This window comes from Vipera ursinii (assembly GCF_947247035.1).
Source record: "Vipera ursinii genome assembly, chromosome: 3".
Taxonomy (NCBI): Eukaryota; Metazoa; Chordata; class Lepidosauria; order Squamata; family Viperidae; genus Vipera; species Vipera ursinii.
In genome coordinates, this window is record NC_139516.1 from 61727273 (window position 1) to 61747109 (window position 19837).

Sequence of the window (19837 nt, forward strand, 5' to 3'; positions counted from 1 at the left end):
CAAACATGGAGAAGCTCTATGCAGTCAGTAAAAACAAGACCAGGAGCTGACTGTGGCTCAGATCATGAGCTTCTCCTTGCAAAATTTAAGCTTAAATTGAAAGTAGGGAAAAACACTAGGCCACTCAGGTATGAACTAAATCACATCCCTGATGAATATACCGTAGAGGTGACAAATAGATTTAAGGAATTAGATCTGACAGACAGAGTGCCTGAAGAACTATGGACGGAGGTTCGCAACATTATACAAGGTAAAGGTAAAGGTTCTCCCGCACATGCGTGCTGGTCGTTTCCAACTCCAGGGGCCGGTGCTCATCTCTGTTTCAAAGCGGAAGAGCCAGTGCTTGTCCGAGGACGTCTTCGTGGTCATGTGGCCGGCATGACTAGACGCCAAAGGCGCACGGAATGCTGTTACCTTCCCACCATAGTGGTCCCTATTTTTCTACTTGCATTTTTGCGTGCTTTCGAACTGCTAGGTTGGCAGAAGCTGGGACGAGTAACAGGCACTCACTCTGTTATGCGGCACTCGGGATTCGACCTGCCAAACTGCCGACCTTCTGATCGACAAGCTCATTGTCTTAACCCACTGAGCCATACAAGAGGTAGCAACTAAAACCATCCCAAAGAAAAAGAAATGCAAGAAAGAAAAATGGCTGTGTGAGGAAGCTTTGCAAATAGCTGAGGAAAGAAGGGAAGTGAAAGGCAAGGGAGAAAGAGAAAGATACGCCCAATTGAATGCAGAATTACAGAGAATAGCTAGAAGAGATAAGAATGCCCTCTTAAATGAACAGTGCAAAGAAATAGAAGAAAACAATAGAATAGGGAGGACCAGAGATCTTTTCAAGAAAATTGGAGATATGAAGGGAACGTTTCATGCAAAGATGGCATGATAAAGGACCAAAATGGCAGGGACGTAATGGAGGCAGAAGAGATTAAGAAGAGGTGGCAAAATTACACAGAAGAACTATACAAGAACAAGCTTAGCGTCCCTGATAACCACAATGAGGTGGTCACTGACCTCGAGCCAGACATCCTAGAATGTGAAGTGAAGTGAGCCTTAGAAAAGCTGAGCAACAACAAAGCTAGTGTAGGTGATAGTATTCCAGCTGAGCTATTCAAAATCTTAAAAGACGATGCAGTAAACGTGCCATTCAATTTGCCAGCAAATTTGGAAAACTCAACAGTGGCCACAGGATTGGAAAAGATCAGTTTACGTTACAATTCCAAAGAAAGGAAATGCCAAAGAATGTTCAAACTATCGCACCATTGCACTCATTTCACATGCTAGTAAAGTTATGCTTAAAATCCTACAAGCTAGACTCCAGCAGTATGTGGATCGAGAACTACCAGAAGTACAGGCAGGATTTTGAAGAGGCAGAGGAACTAGAGATCAAATTGCCAACATACGCTGGATCATGGAGAAAGCTAGGGAGTTCCAGAAAAACATCTACTTCTGCTTAATTGACTATGCTAAAGCCTTTATTTGTTTGGATCACAACAAATTGTGGCAAGTTCTTAAGGAGATGGGCGTACCAGACCATCTTATTTCTCTCTTGAGAAACCTATATGTGGGTCAAGAAGCAACAGTGAGAACTGGACATGGAACCACTGATTGGTTCAAAATTGGGAAAGGAGTCCGGCAAGGCTGTATGCTGTTGCCCTGCCTATTTAACTTATATGCAGAGCACATCATGAGAAAGGCAAGGCTAGATGAATCAAAGGTTGGAATTAAGATTGCTGGGAGAAATATCAACAACGTAAGATATGCAGATGATACCACTCTAATGGCAGAAAGTGAAGAAGAACTAAAGAGCCTCTTGTTGCGGGTGAAGAAGGAGAGTGCAAAATCTGGCTTGAAACTCAACATTAAGAAAACCAAGATCATGGCATCCGGCCCTCTCAATTCCTGGCAAATAGATGGGGAAGAAATGGAGGTAGTGACAGATTTTATTTTCCTGGGCTCCAAGATCACCGCAGATGGGGACTGCAGCCAAGAAATTAAAAGACGCTCCTGGGGAGGAAAGCTATGGCAAATCTAGACAGCACGCTAAAAAGCAGAGATGTCACCCTGCCAACAAAAGTGCGTATAGTCAAGGCCATGGTTTTCCTAGTTGCAATGTATGGCTGTGAAAGTTGGACCATAAGAAAGGCTGAGCACCAAAGAATTGAAGCCTTTGAACTCTGGTGCTGGAGAAGACTCTTGCGAGTTCCCTGGACTGCAAGGTGATCAAACCGGTCAGTCCTAGAGGAGATCAACCCTGACTGCTCTTTAGAAGGCCAGATCCTGAAGTTGAAACTCAAATACTTTGGCCACCTAATGAGAAGGAAGGACTCACTGGAGAAGAGCCTAATGCTGGGAAAGATTGAGGGCAATAGAAGAAAGGGACGACAGAGAATGTGGTGGCTGGATGGAGTCACTGAAGCAGTAGGCGTGAGCTTAAATGGACTCCAGAAGATGGTAGAGGACAGGAAGGCCTGGAGGAACGTTGTCCATGGGGTCGCGATGGGTCGGACACGACTTCGCAACTAACAACAACATGGTAAATGTTCTTGAGGTACCATTATTCTTGTCCTGCAGTAATCTGTCTGAAAAAAAATTCAGCTAGCATAATATTTTTTGTACTACAGTGGCCAACAAATTGCATTTACAAACTACATTAAGACAGGCATTTTGTTTGTGTGCTAGTGAAAAATTATAGTAATTCACTTATTAGACTATATTTCTTCTGCCTCCTATTTAGCTGCATTTAATATAAAATTGTATTTATTTTAATATAAAGGGTTTTTTTTCTTTTAAATCATATTTGATTCTCAGAGACTGCCTAAACATGTCCCCGCAGTTTCTTGGCAAGGTTTTTTTTAGAAGTGATTTGCCGTTACCTATTTCCTAGGGCTGAGAGCAAGTGACTGGCCCAAGGTCACCCAGCTGGCTTTGTGCCTAACGCAGGAATAGAACTTGCACTCTCCCAATTTCTAGACTGATGTCTTAAACTGTTCACCAAACTTAAAATTAAGTTTTAAACTTTTTAAAAGTAGTTTTTTTAATTGAGTAAGGTTGACTGTCAGTGTCAGACTTTTTGTGTACCATATTTCATCAGATATTAATTCCTCTCATCCCTTCAGTTTATTAGATTTTCATTTGTTCAGATTAATGTATGTTTAGTAATTTAAATCTTATGGAAGTTGTAGAAATTGCTCTCTCTTATGGGGCCAGTTTCGGTTGCTACTCTGTACATTTCCTTCAGAGAGACTTACTTTAAAATCAGTTGATAATATTTTGCTATCTTGTTTTATGTTCTGGCCAATTCTGTTGGTTATTTCTACATCTCTAATTTTGTTGTTATATGCTAGAATTGTATACAATATGCAGCAAGTTCAACATAGTATAAAAAAACAGTAATCCTTTCTTTCTGTTACAGAATTTTGTCTGTATCCAGTTTCTTTTTTTATGCATATAATTGATAAACTGCTACCTTTAGGGAACAATTCAAGAGTAACTGCAATGAATTTATAATGTAAAATAATAATTTAAAAAACTAGACAAAAATCTCAGTACCCAAACAGAAGGATAATTAAAACAAGCAAACTAACAAAATATTTATCATTGAGAATGTTTCAACTACTATAGGAGGAAGAAAATAATTTCTTAATTTACCATTGTGTAATATTTTTCCTAAAATGTATTTGTTTAGTAATCTTAAATGTATGATTTATAATAATAAAAACTATGTACTTTCTAAGTGATTATTGATATATATTGATGTTATTGGAATAGAAGTTAAAATAGGAAAAGAAGTGGAAGTTGCATAAAATAATATTGGGTGATTATTTTATAATAATCTGATACTTTTAGCAGAATGTGATAGGTGCTAGTTCTGATGTATGATTTTGAGATTAAGTCCTATTTTAAATCTACACAACTTTTTTCCCCTCTGGGTATATATAATGTATATATACGTTATGTTATCCTTGATTATTAGCCATGCTCGATAAACTATCTGGTTAATAGTCCAAAATACCTACAAGCACTGTTTACTAGACTAGTTCTTTATGTTCTTTAATCTGTAAAGAACATAAATCATGTTATTTTAGGAAATAGCTTGCTCATCAATTTATGTTTAGTACATAAAGTAACAACTAGTTTAATACAGCTTTAATTTAGCAGGCTTCCATTCAGTGGTCTTAGAATAAAACAAACTACATTTCTATTCAGATTATTTCAGTCGTTTTCCCCCCCCCCTCGCTGAAATAAAGCCCATATCCATTGTATCTGCAGTGGTCTGGACAAGATAGGTCAGTTTAAATTTCTATGTCATATATTTGCATGAACTTATTTATTTTTTTTAATTTTAATTCCATTTATATCCCGCCCTTCTCCGAAGACTCAGGGCGGCTTACAAGCTTAGCAGTAGCCTTCATTCTATGTATATGCCTGCTTATTAGGGCTTTCACACACCCCCAAGCGGCATTATTGCAAAGTCAGCTTAATTGCCCCCAACAATCTGGGTCCTCATTTTACCTACCTCGGAAGGATGGAAGGCTGAGTCAACCTTGAGCCTGGTGGGATGCGAACCTGCACTAATTGCAGGCAGCTGGTGTTACTTAAGGAGGCATTAGCCCACTGCTCCACCAAGGCTCTTATGTATTTACATAAATGTTACTGAACTCAGATACACAAAATGCTAGGAAGCACTCTGGCAGGCTGGTATAGATACCCCTTTTACCTCCAACTGAGATTGAGAACGGGACTAAAAGTAATCAGAAAGCACAAAAAGCCTCCAAAAGCAGAAATGTGAAATAACTGGTTTCTTATTTGGCACATATTTTCTGCTTTAAGCTAAAGCACTTGATCTGAAAGTACATGTAATATCAGATTACATGTGGTATTATTACTTCAAATAAAGGGCTATGCAGTGATCTCATTCAGGAAAATTATGTAAGAATGTTTTAATATGTTGTAACAAAGTATACTTCTACAACATTTGGAAGTTTTAGATTCATAGGTACTTTATTATAGTCATAGACTGTAATTTATTAAAAAGAAAAAGAAAGTGTGATACAACAAGCAAAAACCACAGTAAAATAAATAAGAAAACTGGTGAGGACAAGGTAAAATGTATTTTACAGTAGTAAAACAAAGCTTAACTGCATTAAGAGAAATAAAATCCCACTGATTTGATAGTAGCAGCTTCAATTAAAATGGATCTGGGAGGCTTGGAAATCTGACTTCAGGATTGTTGGGTTTTTTGCTGCAACCAAGCATCTTTGTAATATGAGCAAAGAACTACTTTGAAAGTGTTTGATATATTATTATAGAATTAAAAGATTAAAAATTTATGTAATTGTGTCTAATACAAGGTAAATGGAATAGCCTTCCAGATCAGAACCTTTTTCCTGTGTCAGTATTTTTAACAGTTGATATTTTGAGAGGACAACTGTTTGCATTGGTTTAGTACGGGGATGTCAAACTCAATTTCATTGAGGGCCGCATCAGCATTGTGGTTGCCCTTGGGGGGCCGGGTGGGTATGGCCTGGGTGGGCGTGGCCTACTGGGTGGGCATGGCTAGAGTGCATATGGCCTACTGGGTGGGCATGGCCAGCTCTACATTATTCGCATCAAGGGTGCCTATGGGGGCCTGGGCAGGAGTGGGACAGATCTGAGGGTCTCTGGCAGAAGGAGGGTCTCTGGGCTGGGACCAAGGCAGTGGGGGCCGTTCCCTCACTGTTTCCAGGATGGTTTCGCGAGCCACATGAAACCACTTCGCGGGCCGGATCTGGCCCATGGGCCTTGTGTTTGACATGTCTGGTTTAGTAAATAGCTTCTTGAGAACTTGTAGTAATTGAACAAGGTTGCTTTCTGTACTTATATGTAGACAGAAGAAATTGATTGTTCAATGAATCACTTTTAAATTCTTAAATTATTTGTAACTTTGCAAAATTTTACTTTTTTACTTTTAATTTATTACTTTGTGACAATTTACCTTTCTGGAGACAGAAAAGAATACAAAAATGAGGACCCAGATTGTTGGGGGCAATAAGCTGACTTTGTAATTATGCCGCTTGGGGGGGGCGAAAGCCCTAATAAGCAGGCATATACATAGAATGAAGGCTATTGCTAAGCACATTAATTTGTGCTTTAGATTGTAAGCCACCCTGAGTCTTCGGAGAAGGGCAGGATATAAATGGGATTTAAAAAAAATTCTGCATGGAAATAAAACTAAATTATAGATATATAGTGAAAGGTATTTATGGATTGATTCTATGTTTGCTGTGAACTGTATAAAAATCTGTATTCAGAAAAGAATACTGTAGTGTAGACTATTTATTTGGGATTTTGTTATCAGCACCAGCAGATTAATTTATTTGCTGACATTTCTGTGCTGTTTTACTCAAAATGGCCTGGGTAGCATACACAGCAAAAATAAGGAGTAAACAACAGGACAAATATACTAGCATAATCCAGGGTGATAAATTCCAGATTTAACATACCCTAAATCTCATTCCCAGAATCAGGTTCTTAGAGAAATTCATAGGGAGGCTATGGGTTATATATACATGGACAAGTTTAATTTATTTATTTTTATTTTATTTATTTTATTATATTTATATACCGCCCTTTCCTGAAAGACTCAGGGCGGTTTACAGGGTGATTAAAACGAAAAATACAAAAGTTAACAATTAAAAAATTATATCAATCCTTGAACAAATAAAAACCCCAGTTAAAATTAAAATTAAAATTCTCAGCCTGGGCCAGAGAGCTCGAAGAGCCAGGTTTTCAGGTCCCGGCGGAATGAACGGAGGTCTGGGGCAGTCCTAAGCTCCACTGGCAGCTGGTTCCAAAGGGCAGGCGCACCCACTGAGAAGCCCCTCCCCCTGGGTGTTATCCGCCGGCAATCTTTTACCAGTGGCACCCTGAGAAGACCCTCCCTGTGGGAGCGGACTGGACGAAGTGAGCTTGATACCGGCAGCAGGTGTTCCGTCAGATATCCCGGACCCTCGCCATTTAGGGCTTTATAGGTCTTCACCAGCACCTTGAATCTCACCCGGAGGGCAACCGGGAGCCAATGCAGCTCGCGGAGTAGAGGTGTTACATGGGACTATCGGGAAACCCCCATCACAACTCGCGCAGCCGCATTCTGCACCAGCTGAAGCCTCCGAGTGGTCCTCAAGGGCAGCCCCATGTAGAGACCGTTGCAGTAGTCTAAACGGGAGGTCACAAGCGCATGAGTGACTGTGCATAGGGCATCTCGGTCCAGATAGGGCCGCAACTGGCGCACCAGGCGAACCTGGGCAAAAGCCCCCCTGGTCACGACTCCTATATGATCTTCAAAGTTGAGCCGGGAGTCAAGGAGGACGCCCAAGTTGTGAGCCCTATCAACGGGGGGGTAACACCTCATCCCCCATCGTTAAAGGTGGAATGCTCTGGTTAACCTGAGATGCCGGTGTGCACAGCCACTCAGTCTTGGCAGAATTGAGACGAAGCCTGTTTCTCCCCATCCAGACCTGGACCGCCTCCAGGCAACGGGACATCACGGCGAGGGCATCGCTGGGTTGGTTCGGGATGGAAAGAAAAAATTGGGTATCATCAGCGTACTGATAATACCCCACCCCGAAACCACAAATGATCTCACCCAGCGGCTTCATATAGATGTTGAACAGGAGGGGCGAGAGAACCGACCCCTGAGGAACTCCACAAACAAGAGGCCTCGGGGTAGATCTCTGCCCTCCCGTCAACACTGACTGCGAGCGGCCCAGGAGATAGGAGAACCACCGTAAAACGGTGCCTCCCACTCCCAACCCCCTGAGACGCCGCAGTAGGATACCATGGTCGATGGTATCAAAAGCCTTGGTGGAGCAGTGGGCTAATGCCTCCTTAAGTAACACCAGCTGCCTGCAATTAGTGCAGGTTCGCATCCCACCAGGCTCAAGGTTGACTCAGCCTTCCATCCTTCCGAGGTAGGTAAAATGAGGACCCAGATTGTTGGGGGCAATTAAGCTGACTTTGTAATAATGCTGCTTGGGGGTGTGTGAAAGCCCTAATAAGCAGGCATATACATAGAATGAAGGCTACTGCTAAGCTAGTAAGCCGCCCTGAGTCTTCGGAGAAGGGCGGGATATAAATGGAATTTTTTTAAAAAAAGGCTGCTGAGAGATCTAATAGAACCAGGACAGAGGAACAGCCCCTGTCCCGAGCCCGCCAGAGATCATTCACCAGCGCGACCAATGCCGTCTCCGTGCTGTATCCGGGCCTGAAACCCGATTGGTACGGGTCCAGATAATCAGTTTCCTCCAGGAACAGAGGAAGCTGATGCGCCACCACACTCTCAACAACCTTCGCCAAAAAGCGAAGGTTGGAGACTGGACGATAGTTATTTAAAACAGCCGGGTCCAGGACAGGCTTTTTGATGAGGGGTCTCACCACTGCCTCCTTCAAGGCGGCAGGGAAGACACCCTCCTTCAAAGTGTCCTCCCGGGCCGCATCAACCAGCCAGGAGGGCATGGATCCAACAAACAGGTGGTGGTGCTCAGCCTCCCCATGATCCTGTCCACATCATCAGGGAAAACAGGATCGAACTCAGTCCAGATAACATGCTCAAGACCGTCCGATTCCTCCACGTCAGACTCTGCCCAGTCAGAGTCCAGACCGGCCCGGATCTGAGCGATTTTGTCTGCCAGATGATGACTAAATTCCTCGGCTCGTCCCTGTAAGGGATCCTCCCTCACCTCCTGGTTAAGTTATTCCAAGGGAGGTGTGCCAGCATTGAGAATGCCCTACTTCAGGGTCTTTGCAAATGCAACTCCATGGGAATGACTTCCTCAGCAGGGCACTGGATTTTAGAGCAAGCAGTCCTGAAGATAACTAACATCAGACATGTACTGGGTTTTAAAGGTGATAACCCTAACCTTGAATGTAATGAAAAACTAGTTGACAGCCAGTGCAACTCCTGGAGTAAACATGTTATATAGGCAAGTGTATAGATGCCCATCATTACCAGAGTGACTGTGTTAAATCGGTGTAAGTTTCCAGATGGTTTTCAAAGGCAGGCCCATTAAGAGTGAATTGCAATAGTTTGCTTGTGAATTGATGAATGTGTGAGATTTAAAAATCCAAAATTTGATACAACTCAAAGACAAGTCTGGTTAACAAAAACAAAGATTTATTGAAAAGAAATTGAAAATAATAAAGAAAGAAAGCGTTTGCAAACGCGGCCTCTTAGACCCTTCCCAAATTGGGTTGGGTTCAAAGAGCGCACTGAGCAAGTTTCAAACCAGGCATTTATACTTTCTTTTCTCGATACATGCCCCCCTATGAAACTTAAGTTAGTCTTTGAAGTCATTTACATTTCTAAAAGATCTTCTTTGAAGCTTTTTACACTCAAAAGACTTATTGTAACAACTTCCTTACATCCGTCACTATCTTATCTTGTTTACTTGCAACCTTGGGATGTTCCTATCTTCTTTGAAGCTTTTTAACATTAAAAAAAAAACTGTTGATTACCATTTGTGAGACCTCTGTCTGAGCAGGAAATAGATAGCCCCACATCTTAGTGTTACATTTGATACAATTCATTGGTGTTACATTTTATACAATTTATAAAAGAATAACCTTTATTTATTTTCCTTTAATTCCACCCTTTTTCTCTTCTACCTGAATTATTCTTTTATACTTTTAGGAATTCATAATTCCCTAAATTTTCTTTAAATTCCTGTGGAAGCAAGTTGTTATATTCTGAGTCTTCTTTCTCCAACCCATTTTCCTACCTTCATTATTAACATTGTTTCTTTCTTCCCACTCTTTTGTTGTTATTAAAGTCATGCTCTTTTCATATAAGCAATCACCTGTACCTAAAGTATGAAACATTTGCTTTTATATAACTAATTTCCCAATATAAAGCACCTACAAAGTTGCTTGCACATAAACAAAGATACATATTCATGATTACAAGCTTTCACATTTTGTCAGTGACTTCTTTGACATATTCCTTATATGTAATATTGGACTTTTTGCTGGTTTACATCCTTGAAATCCATAGCCATCGGAGTTTTTGCTGGTTTACACATTTGCTGGTTTACACATTTCCATTTTGTATCTCTTTAATAACTGAGATATTTTACTGGCTTGCGAAACCTTAAAACCCCTATTCGTTTTTACAATATCTAACCTCAAATAGTGGCTTATTTTCCCAAGATTCCTAATAGTAAATTTATTTTCCAATCTTGAAATGATAGTTCGTGCTTCTAACTCAGTTTTTGTTATTATTGCAATATCATCTGTGAATAATAAAAGAAAAGATAATGCTCCGTTGTGTTCTCTTCTAAACAAACAAGGATCAGCATTACAGGCTACAAAACCTATCACACTCAACTCATTGACTATACATTTATTCCACTCATAGCCTGATTGTTTCAATCCATAGAGGCTTTTCTTTAATTCCCAACAATCATGGTCTCTATCATTGGTCAATCCTGGTGGTATTCTTAAATAAATAGTATGTTGCAATGGAGCATGTAAATATGCAGTTTCAACATCTACATGGTTAACCATATATTGGTTTTTAGCTGCCCGCACTAAAGCTGCTCTTAAAGTAGTTGCCCTCAGACTGGGTGCAAACACCTCGTCATAATCCTCAGTAGTTTGGGCAAAACCTTGTGCAACCAAACGTGCCTTATGGGTTACGGTCCCATCTACACCCTTCTTTATTTTATATATCCATTTACAACCTATAGCTTGCTCACCAGGTGGCAGTTTTGCTTTCTCATAGACCTTAAGATCCTGTAAAGACTTCAACTCCCTGTTCATTGCAGCTTTCCATGATGCCTGTTCCTTTTCAGGATACATCCTGATCTCATCATAGTTAGAAGGCTCTAAACCAGACATGTCAAACACAAGGCCTGGGGGCCGGATCCGGCCCGCGAAGTGGTTTCATGTGGCCCGCGAAGCCATCCTGGAAACAGTGAGGGAACGGCCCCCACTGCCTTGGCCCTGGCCCAGAGACCCTCCTTCTACCAGAGACCCTCAGATCTGTCCCACTCCTGCCCAGGCCCCCAGAGGCACCCTTGATGCGAACCATGTAGAGCTGGCCACGCCCACCCAGTAGGCCATACGCACTCTAGCCATGCCCACCCAGTAGGCCATGCCCACCCTGGCCATACCCACCCGGCCCCCTGAGGGCAACCGCAATGCTGATGCGGCCCTCAATGAAATTGAGTTTGACACCCCTGCAACTAACTTGACATATTATACTGGCTTCATAGTGATCAGGTGGACGTCTGATGCGCGTTGAATGCCAAGGAATTACAGGGCTTTGAATTTCTGACTCCTTTCCTTCCTCTGATTCATCTTTAATCTCCCCTATCTCCTCTTCATTTTTTATATTTACAGGAGATGTATTATCATTGTTAGTTATGTTATCAGAGGAGTCCTCAAACACTAGAGGATCAGTATTAACAGTTTCTTGCTCTAACCTATCCCAACCAACGTGCTCAAGGAATTTGGCACTTGCACTATTATATACATTGGTTGTGCCTTGTTCCCAGAAACGATGGGATCTGTGATTAGCTTCGTAACTTACGAAGTATAATTGCCTAGCCCTATGTTGGCCTTTACTCCTGAGTTGTGCAGGAATGTGGACCCAAGCTGGGGTGCCAAAGGTGTGCAGATAATCAAGGTTTGGTTTTCTACCATGCCATATTGTGTATGGTATTTTACCGGTAGAAGTATTAACAACTATATTCAGAATATGGTTTGCACATTTTGTTGCCTCCCCCCACAGTCTATCTGTTAAGCCAGAATCTTGTAACATAGTTCTTATCATGGCTTGTAACGTTTGCCCACGTCTCTCAACAAATGCATTGTGTTGAGGCCTATAAGGGGCTGAACGTTTATGCTCAATGCCAGCTGATTCTTGCATATCTACAAAGCGCTTGTTTGTAAATTCAGTGCCATTATCAGTAATTATGCACTGAACCTTTCTCTTTGTTTTCCTCTCGACAAACTTCAGCCAGTTTGCAAATTGTTGGAAAGTGTCTGCCTTTGACCTAATCAGATAACAAAAACCATATCGAGAGTAATGGTCAAGGATACTTAAAATATGGCATGATCCTCCTAAACTAGGCTTCATGGGTCCAATTAGATCTGCAAACACAACTTCCAAAGGTACAGTTATTTTGAAGCCGTTTATCCTGTTTGCAGGAGTTGCCTTACTCTTTTCCTGATTACAGGCATTGCAATTCAAATACTTACTACATGGCTTCAGTTTAATTCCTTCTACTAACTCAACTGTTTTACGTAGTGAGTTAAAGTTCACATGCCCTAACCGCCTATGCAATAAATGTATACATTCGTCATGTGGCTTCTTGTTCTCACATATCGAATTGGCTTTTACTGTACTAACCTGGTTACTTGTGAGAACGAATAAACCATTTTTCAAATTAGCAGTTACACAAGTTCCATTCCTCTCAATAGTGCATTGCTCCCCTCTGAATGTTACCACAAAACCAACTTTAACCAATTTCCTTACAGATAACAGGTTGAATCTTAGTTTTGGTATATATAACATAGGTAACTGTTCATTAATGCATGGACAATAGGAATTACTTTCACCAGAGGCCTTCATCCTCCAACCATTGGCCAGTGAAACATGTTGATTGCTGTTTTTCATATTAATAAACCTCTTTTTCACTTTAGTAATGCATTGTGAAGCCCAACTATCAACAACCCACAATTCATTATTTCTGGATGTTGGTTCACCAGAAACAGCCAAACCAATGCTCTTCTTAGCCTTCCCACTGCTATTTACATTCTGTTTTCTTCCCTTACAACAGAATTTGGCTATATGCCCTCTAGCCCCACAAGAATAACATTTCTTGATGTTGTTAGCAGTGGTGAATGGCTGCTCCTCTCGTGGCTGTGTCTGCATCAACTGGTCTCTGTCACGCCTTCTTCTGGACTCTTCCAGCAGTCTCCCAGTAATGTTAGTCAATGTCAGTTCCTCTCTGGTCAGGACTTCCAAAGAAGAAACATACCCATCATAACTCTCATCCAAAGATGACAGAATAATATAGACCTGATGCAACTCTGAAAAAATCAGCTCCTTTTCATGAAGCTCTTGAAAAGTTGCCTTCATGTAGTTTAAATGGGTCAGCATATCTCCATTCTTCTGCAGACGAGCCCTAAACAGCTTACGTGTAAGGTGTATATGTGCACCCACACTGTCTCGAACATAAAGCCTTCGCAAAACGTCCCAACACCTAGCAGCAGACTCCTCACCACGAATATGGACAAGCTGCTGGTCGTTCAGTATTAGCCCAATAATGCAAAGAGCTTTCTCATTGTTTCGTTTAAAGTCGTCTATCTTCTTTGCATCCTCTTCGTTATTTGCATCCCAAGCAGTAGTATCAGGTGGGTTATTTACAACAGTCCATAGTCCTTCCTTGCACAAAAGCAAGCAGCATTTCGTGGACCAGGAAACATAGTTTGTCCCATGCAACCGGGTTATCCAGGAGATGCCTGACAACAGTTCTTGTGCCATTTTACACCAAATAGCTAACACAAACTCAGCTATGTTACTATGTATACTAACTCTCAGTACAGGCCTGGGCCCATAACCAGTGTTAAGGAATTTTGTTGTGCAGAGGTCTCCTTGTGCTACCAAAGAGTTGCACAGACAAGGAAGGGTACTGAGAGCAGCAAGAATCACACAGTAAACACAAGAGTACACTGAGTTGTAAAAGCAAAAAGTACTTTACTTTTGAGGTGGTGTAAGAACAAAAATGCACAGTCAAAAATAAACAGTCCAAGTCATACACAATAGCAACAGTCCAAGAAGTAATCCAAAATACAAAGTCTTCTTACCAGTCCAGAGGTCAATACACAGTTCAGGTTTATCACAGAGCAAAAACAGTAATAGTAGAGAGCAGTGAATTCAGAGAGAGAGAGAAGCTACGTTACTAGCTCCCTCTTATGTCCATGAGAACACTTACGCACCCATTGGCCAATTAACATCTTAAAAGACATAACATCATGGTTAATATATGTTCAACCCAACATTGTAGGCTATCACCATATGCCTAACATTTATAAAATGTCAGTGTTATGCCTTAAGTTTAGTTCCTTTGGATCTCTTGAAGTTTATTTTTTTTTATTGAAAAGTTTTAACATACAATTTTTCTTTAAACCCCCCCTCCCCCTCCCTTCTCCCTCCCCCCCTACCTCTCCCCCCTCCCCCCCTCCCCCCCCCGACTTCCCAGAGCTAAATACAAGGTATATATATAAAAAAAACAATCATAAACAATCATATACTAACAACTATAAACTCTAAAATCCATCACTCTCTAGCTTATATAGGATAAAACAAGCCTTAGTAATATTAAATATATATAAAAAAAACTAAAAGGAAAAAAGGAAAAAAAAGAAAGAAGACTTATTCAAATGCTACATAAAACTTCTTAACCCTATACTTATTCTGGATAAACTCAATCCATTTTCTCCATTCCATAATATAGCGTTCTTGCGAGTGATCTTTCAAATAGGCCGAAATCTTCGCCATCTCTGCCAGGTCGGAAACCTTTAAAGTCCACTCTTCTATGGTCGGCAGTTCCTCTTTCTTCCAATACTGACCTATCAAGAGTCTTGCTGCCGTAATTAAATTCAACATCAACTTGGTGTCCACAACTGTAGCATCTGTAATTATTTCCAACAGGAAAAGTTGCGGACAAAACTTTATCCTCTTTTTAAAAATCTTCTGCATGTTCCACCAGACTTTTATCCAAAAAGCCTTAACCTTTTTACATGTCCACCATATGTGAAAATATGTTGCATCTTCATCACCGCACCTCCAACATTTAGGCTGATAATTCGGATACATACTTGCAAGCTTTTTAGGATCTAAATGCCATCTATAAAACATTTTGTAAAAATTCTCTCTTAGATTTTGAGCTTGTGTAAATTTTACGTTCCTCACCCAAATCTTTTCCCACGTATCCATTGTGATAACTTCCTGAATGTTTTGGGCCCATTTTATCATACAATCCTTAACAAGTTCTGTTTCTGAATCAATCTCTATCAACGCAAGATATATCCGTTTAATATGTGCTGGTCCCTGATTTCTAATTTGCTTTATCAAATTTTCATCAGTCATTGTAAAACCATTTTTCTGGTCTTCTTTCCACCTGGCCCGTAACTGAGTATATTGAAACCAGTTTTGAACAACCTTCTCTTCTCGCAAGAGGCTATATGATTTCAAACACCAGACATTTCTTTCCAAACTTAGGATCTCCTTGTACATAGTCACATCATGTTTGAAACCAGCATGTATATTTTCTATTGCGTGTTTTGGAATTGCCCACAGTGGTATCTTGCAATCTAACTTATGTCTATACTTCTTCCAAACTCTCAACAATGCCTGTCTTAAAATATGCACTCTGAACACATTGTCTACCTTCTTGTCATACAACAAATATGCATGCCAGCCAAACAACAAATCATGGCCCTCAAGATTTAATAATCTCTCTTGTGTCAAATTAATCCAATCACTTATTCCTACTAATGCAGCAGCTTCATAATATAGTTTAAAATTGGGCAATCTTGAAGTTTATTTTTATATATACTATTAAGCAGCTGCATGGAAAAATGATATATAGTAGCTGCATTAAAGTGTTGTCAGTAGGAGTTATCTGTGCATGTTCATGTGTGTCAACTCCCCTTTTTTGGTTTGATTTTGGATCACTGTCCAACTCTATTAGCTTTTTCTATTAATGAGCCATGTAAATACAGTAGGACTGGGAAAATTTTATGTTCTGCTCTGTCATACGGGGTTTGAAGTATCTTCATCCTTCTTATTCCCTTAATTCTTTTTTAAAGTAAAAAGAAAACATTATGCAGCTATTCTTGTCCTCTTTGTAGACCTTTCTAGATTTTACAGGTAGTCCTTGGGTTGCACCCATTTGTTCAAAGTTATGGTGGCACTGAAAAAATTGACTTACGACTGTTCCTTGAAGTCCCAACCATCACAGTACCCCTACAGTCACATGATAAAATTTTGAGTGCATTGTGATCAGTTCACATTTATGACCTCTGTCCTCCCCACCCTTCCCCCCAGCTAACTTTTGTTATCTTTTTCACCTGCCTCGCCTCTGCCAGGCTCATCAACCCTGGCTAGCCTCAAACCTCCACTTGCAGCTACCTTGCTGTGTGAGAAGCCCTTGGCTAAGTAGCTATCGGGAATTGCCTGTCAGGTGCTCCGGAAACATCGTTGTCTTGTGATCCAGTGAGAAATTTGCCTTGCAGCTTGGCAGTGCATTATGGTGGGGAAGACTTGTGGCCCCTACCTAGCAGGGCGGCAGCGCCCACCTCTGTTCCCTAGCTCCTGCCACAGCATCTGTCTATTCCCCTTGCTGCTTAGTAGCCTCACACTTGCCGCTCTCACCCACTGGCCTGATTACCTAAAATTCCTGCCTCTTCCCACATAGTGTTCCCATGAAGTCCTCATTTAATGATCTGCACCGTCCTGGGTTATGACAGCAACTGGGATTGCTGGAATTCCCACCACTGTGTATTTTGTGACTGCATTGCTTACTGATGGAAATTCCAGTCCCAATTGCCACCATAACTCGAGGACTCTGTCACAATATGGTCAGAATGTATATAATATGTGTTAACTGGTATAACTTCTTTCCATTATATGTGCGTTAAGAGCTACAGCATTGATATCAAAAGTTGATGATCTATTTTTTATTAAGTTTCTTTATAAAATAAAAATAGAAAAAAACCCCAAACATTAGAAAACAGAAAGAAAGAAAGAAAGAAAGAAAAGGAAAGAAGGAAAGAAAGAAAGGTAAGGAAAAAGAAAAAACTGGTGACTTTCGATATTTTTTCAGTGCAGTAAAAACAAAAAATAAATACAACCTCAGCCTCTTGCTTTGCATTTTACAACCGTTGCTGAACTTTTCTTGAAATGAATATTATTTTTCTATTTCAGTCAAAAGATAAAATGATGCGAGGATCACGCAGAGGCTGTGTTAGACTAAGGGTAAGTATTTCTTAGATTTTTTTTGTGGACTGGAAAGTTGAGATGGCTTATGTGCTTATTTCTATTTTTAAAAAAAAACATAAATCAATTTTACATTTCCTTTATATACTATTAAAACTCACATTGTGTTTATCTGTTTGTACCCTCAAGTTAGTCCAAACAGTGAATTATATTCCAACAATTTTTCAATGAAGGTATCTAAAATCTGCTAACTTAAATAATGTGTAAAAAAATTCGGGACCCATTACTCCTATGGAACTGAAATTTCCACATTGTTTAGACTAGTTTTATTTCCAAAGTTGTTGGGTGTTGCAACATCCCTTTGGTCATATGATTGTGATTTCTGATGCTCCCTGCAAGCCTCCCAAAAAGGAAGTCAATGGGGAAGTCATTGCTCTCATTTCAACTGTTTTTTTGCCTGCCTGTGATCATTCCATTTATCTGTTTCAGTAAGAAAATATTATTGAAGTTCATTTGCTACTACAATTATTTGCTATACAATTATTTCTATGTATATTGCTCTTCTTAGATGATCATGGAACCACTCAGCATTGGGGTGGTCAGCCTAAATTTACTATTCATTCTGGTCACACCAAACTTTATTACCTTTCTCTTAAAGGATAACCCAATGGGTCACTGGATTATCTAGTTTTATATAAATACATTTAATAATTACTCAGTTGCAAAGTATTTGAGGTCTGTACAATTGTACTGAGGAAATTTCAAGAGCACCCAAGGCCAGTCTGCTCAGCTTTCAGATAAAAAAAGGAAAAACATGTCCACTTCACCTTGTCCATAGTTTTTCGTTTACTGCCTGAATACTGCTTGTAAATTGTTTTTGTTTCTATTTCTGAGAAATAGAATATCCATTGTATCTATAAAAATAGATTATAGTAATGACAAAAATTCCTACACTACTGGGAGAAAGTTATGGTAGTGTATGATACACCTGAAGTATAATAATACCGTTATTCATATATATTTTTCCTAAAAGAAAATGTTTTGGAAAGACTGAAGGTCTAGTCAGAAAGACTGTGAAGGTCTATTCAGAAATGAGGTGATGAGGGAGAAAACTGTGCTACAGTTATTTTCACACTTTGTCTAAATCATATTGAACAGTATTGGATTTTTAAATAAATATGCGAATAAATATAAATTGGCAATTACATATTTTCTTTCCCTAAATTCAGTGTTTTTTGTTTCTGACAAGAAATGCAAAAATGTTGCTATGCATTTTCTTTGCCATATTTATTAAAAAAATAATGGCATATTGACTGGGCAAAATAGAATCAGAGACTTTCTTTTTCCAGTTTTGAATTTTTAACCTGAGTTATAGGAATTAGTACAAAACATGTTACATATATGGAGTTTTTTAGTTTCACAGCAAATGTATAAAAATATGTGCAACTTATAATGCACAACTAACCATTTGCACAACCAATACACAACTAACCTCATCGCGTCTGCAGATAATCGCCCGGCCGCCCTGTTTAGGGTGACTCGCTCCCTTCTTAACCAGGAGGTGAGGGAGGATCCCTTGCAGGGGCGGGCCAAGGAGTTCAGTCATCATCTGACGGACAAAATCGCTCAGATCTGGGCCAGTTTAGACTCTGACTGGGCAGAGTCTGACGTGGAGGAATTGGATGGTCTTGAGCATGTTATCTGGACTGAGTTCGATCCTGTTTCCCCTGATGATGTGGACAGGATGAGGAGGAGGCTGAGCTCCACCACCTGTTTGTTGGACCCGTGCCCCTCCTGGCTGGTTTATGCAGCTTGGGAGGAGACAGGAGGCTGGTTCCAGGCAGTAATAACTGCTTCCCTGGTGTCTTTCCTGCCTCCCTGAAGGAGGCAGTGGTGAGACCCCTCCTCAAGAAGCCTGCCCTGGACCCGGCTGTTTTAAATAACTATCGTCCGGTCTCCAACCTTCGCTTTCTGGCGAAGGTTGTTGAGAGTGTGGTGGCGCATCAGCTTCCTCTGTTCCTGGATGAAACTGATTATCTGGACCCGTACCAATCGGGCTTCAGGCCTGGGCACAGCACGGAGACGGCATTGGTTGCACTGGTGAATGATCTCTGGCGGTCTCGGGACAGGGGTTGTTCCTCTGTCCTAGTCTTATTAGATCTCTCACCGGCTTTCGATACCATTGACCATGGTATCCTACTGCGGCATCTCAGGGGGTTGGGAGTGGGAGGCACTGTTTTGTGGTGGTTCTCCTCCTATCTCCTGGGCCGCTCGCAGTCGGTGTTGATGGGAGAGCAGAGGTCCGCCCCAAGGCCTCTCATTTGTGGAGTTCCTCAGGGGTCGGTTCTCTCGCCCCTCCTGTTCAACATCTATATGAAGCCGCTGGGCGAGATCATTCGTGGTTTCGGGGTGGGGTATCATCAGTATGCTGATGATACCCAACATTTTTTCTCCACCCCAAACCAACCCAGCGATGCCCTCGCCGTGATGTTCCGTTGCCTGGAAGCTGCCCGGTTCTGGATGGGGAGAAACAGGCCTCGTCTCAATCCTGCCAAGACTGAGTGGCTGTGCATACCGGCATCTCGGGTTAACCAGACTATTCCATCTCTAACGATGGGGGGTGAGGTGTTACCCCCCGTTGATAGGGCTCGCAACTTGGGTGTCCTCCTGGATTCACGGCTCAGCTTTGAAGATCACATAGGAGCCGTGACCAGGGGGGCTCTTGCCCAGGTTCGCCTGGTGCGCCAGTTGTGACCCTATCTGAACTGAGATGCCCTACGCACAGTCACTCATGCGCTTGTGACCTCCCGTTTAGACTACTGCAACGCTCTCTACATGGGGCTGCCC

The 19837-nt window shown here is 41.1% G+C and overlaps 1 protein-coding gene across 3 annotated transcripts in view; it reads left to right on the forward strand.

The window, feature by feature from the left end:
* Positions 1–19837, forward strand: part of OSBPL9 (oxysterol binding protein like 9) — an 86743-nt gene that overhangs the window by 1953 nt on the left and 64953 nt on the right. For 2 of the 3 annotated variants that reach the window (XM_083359607.1, XM_083359608.1), the window contains exon 2: positions 16979–17029. In XM_083359607.1, the coding sequence (XP_083215733.1) occupies positions 16979–17029 (51 nt within the window). Of the gene's footprint in view, positions 1–16130; positions 17030–19837 lie in introns of those variants that run through there. The other variant, XM_083359606.1, reaches the window with a different exon arrangement.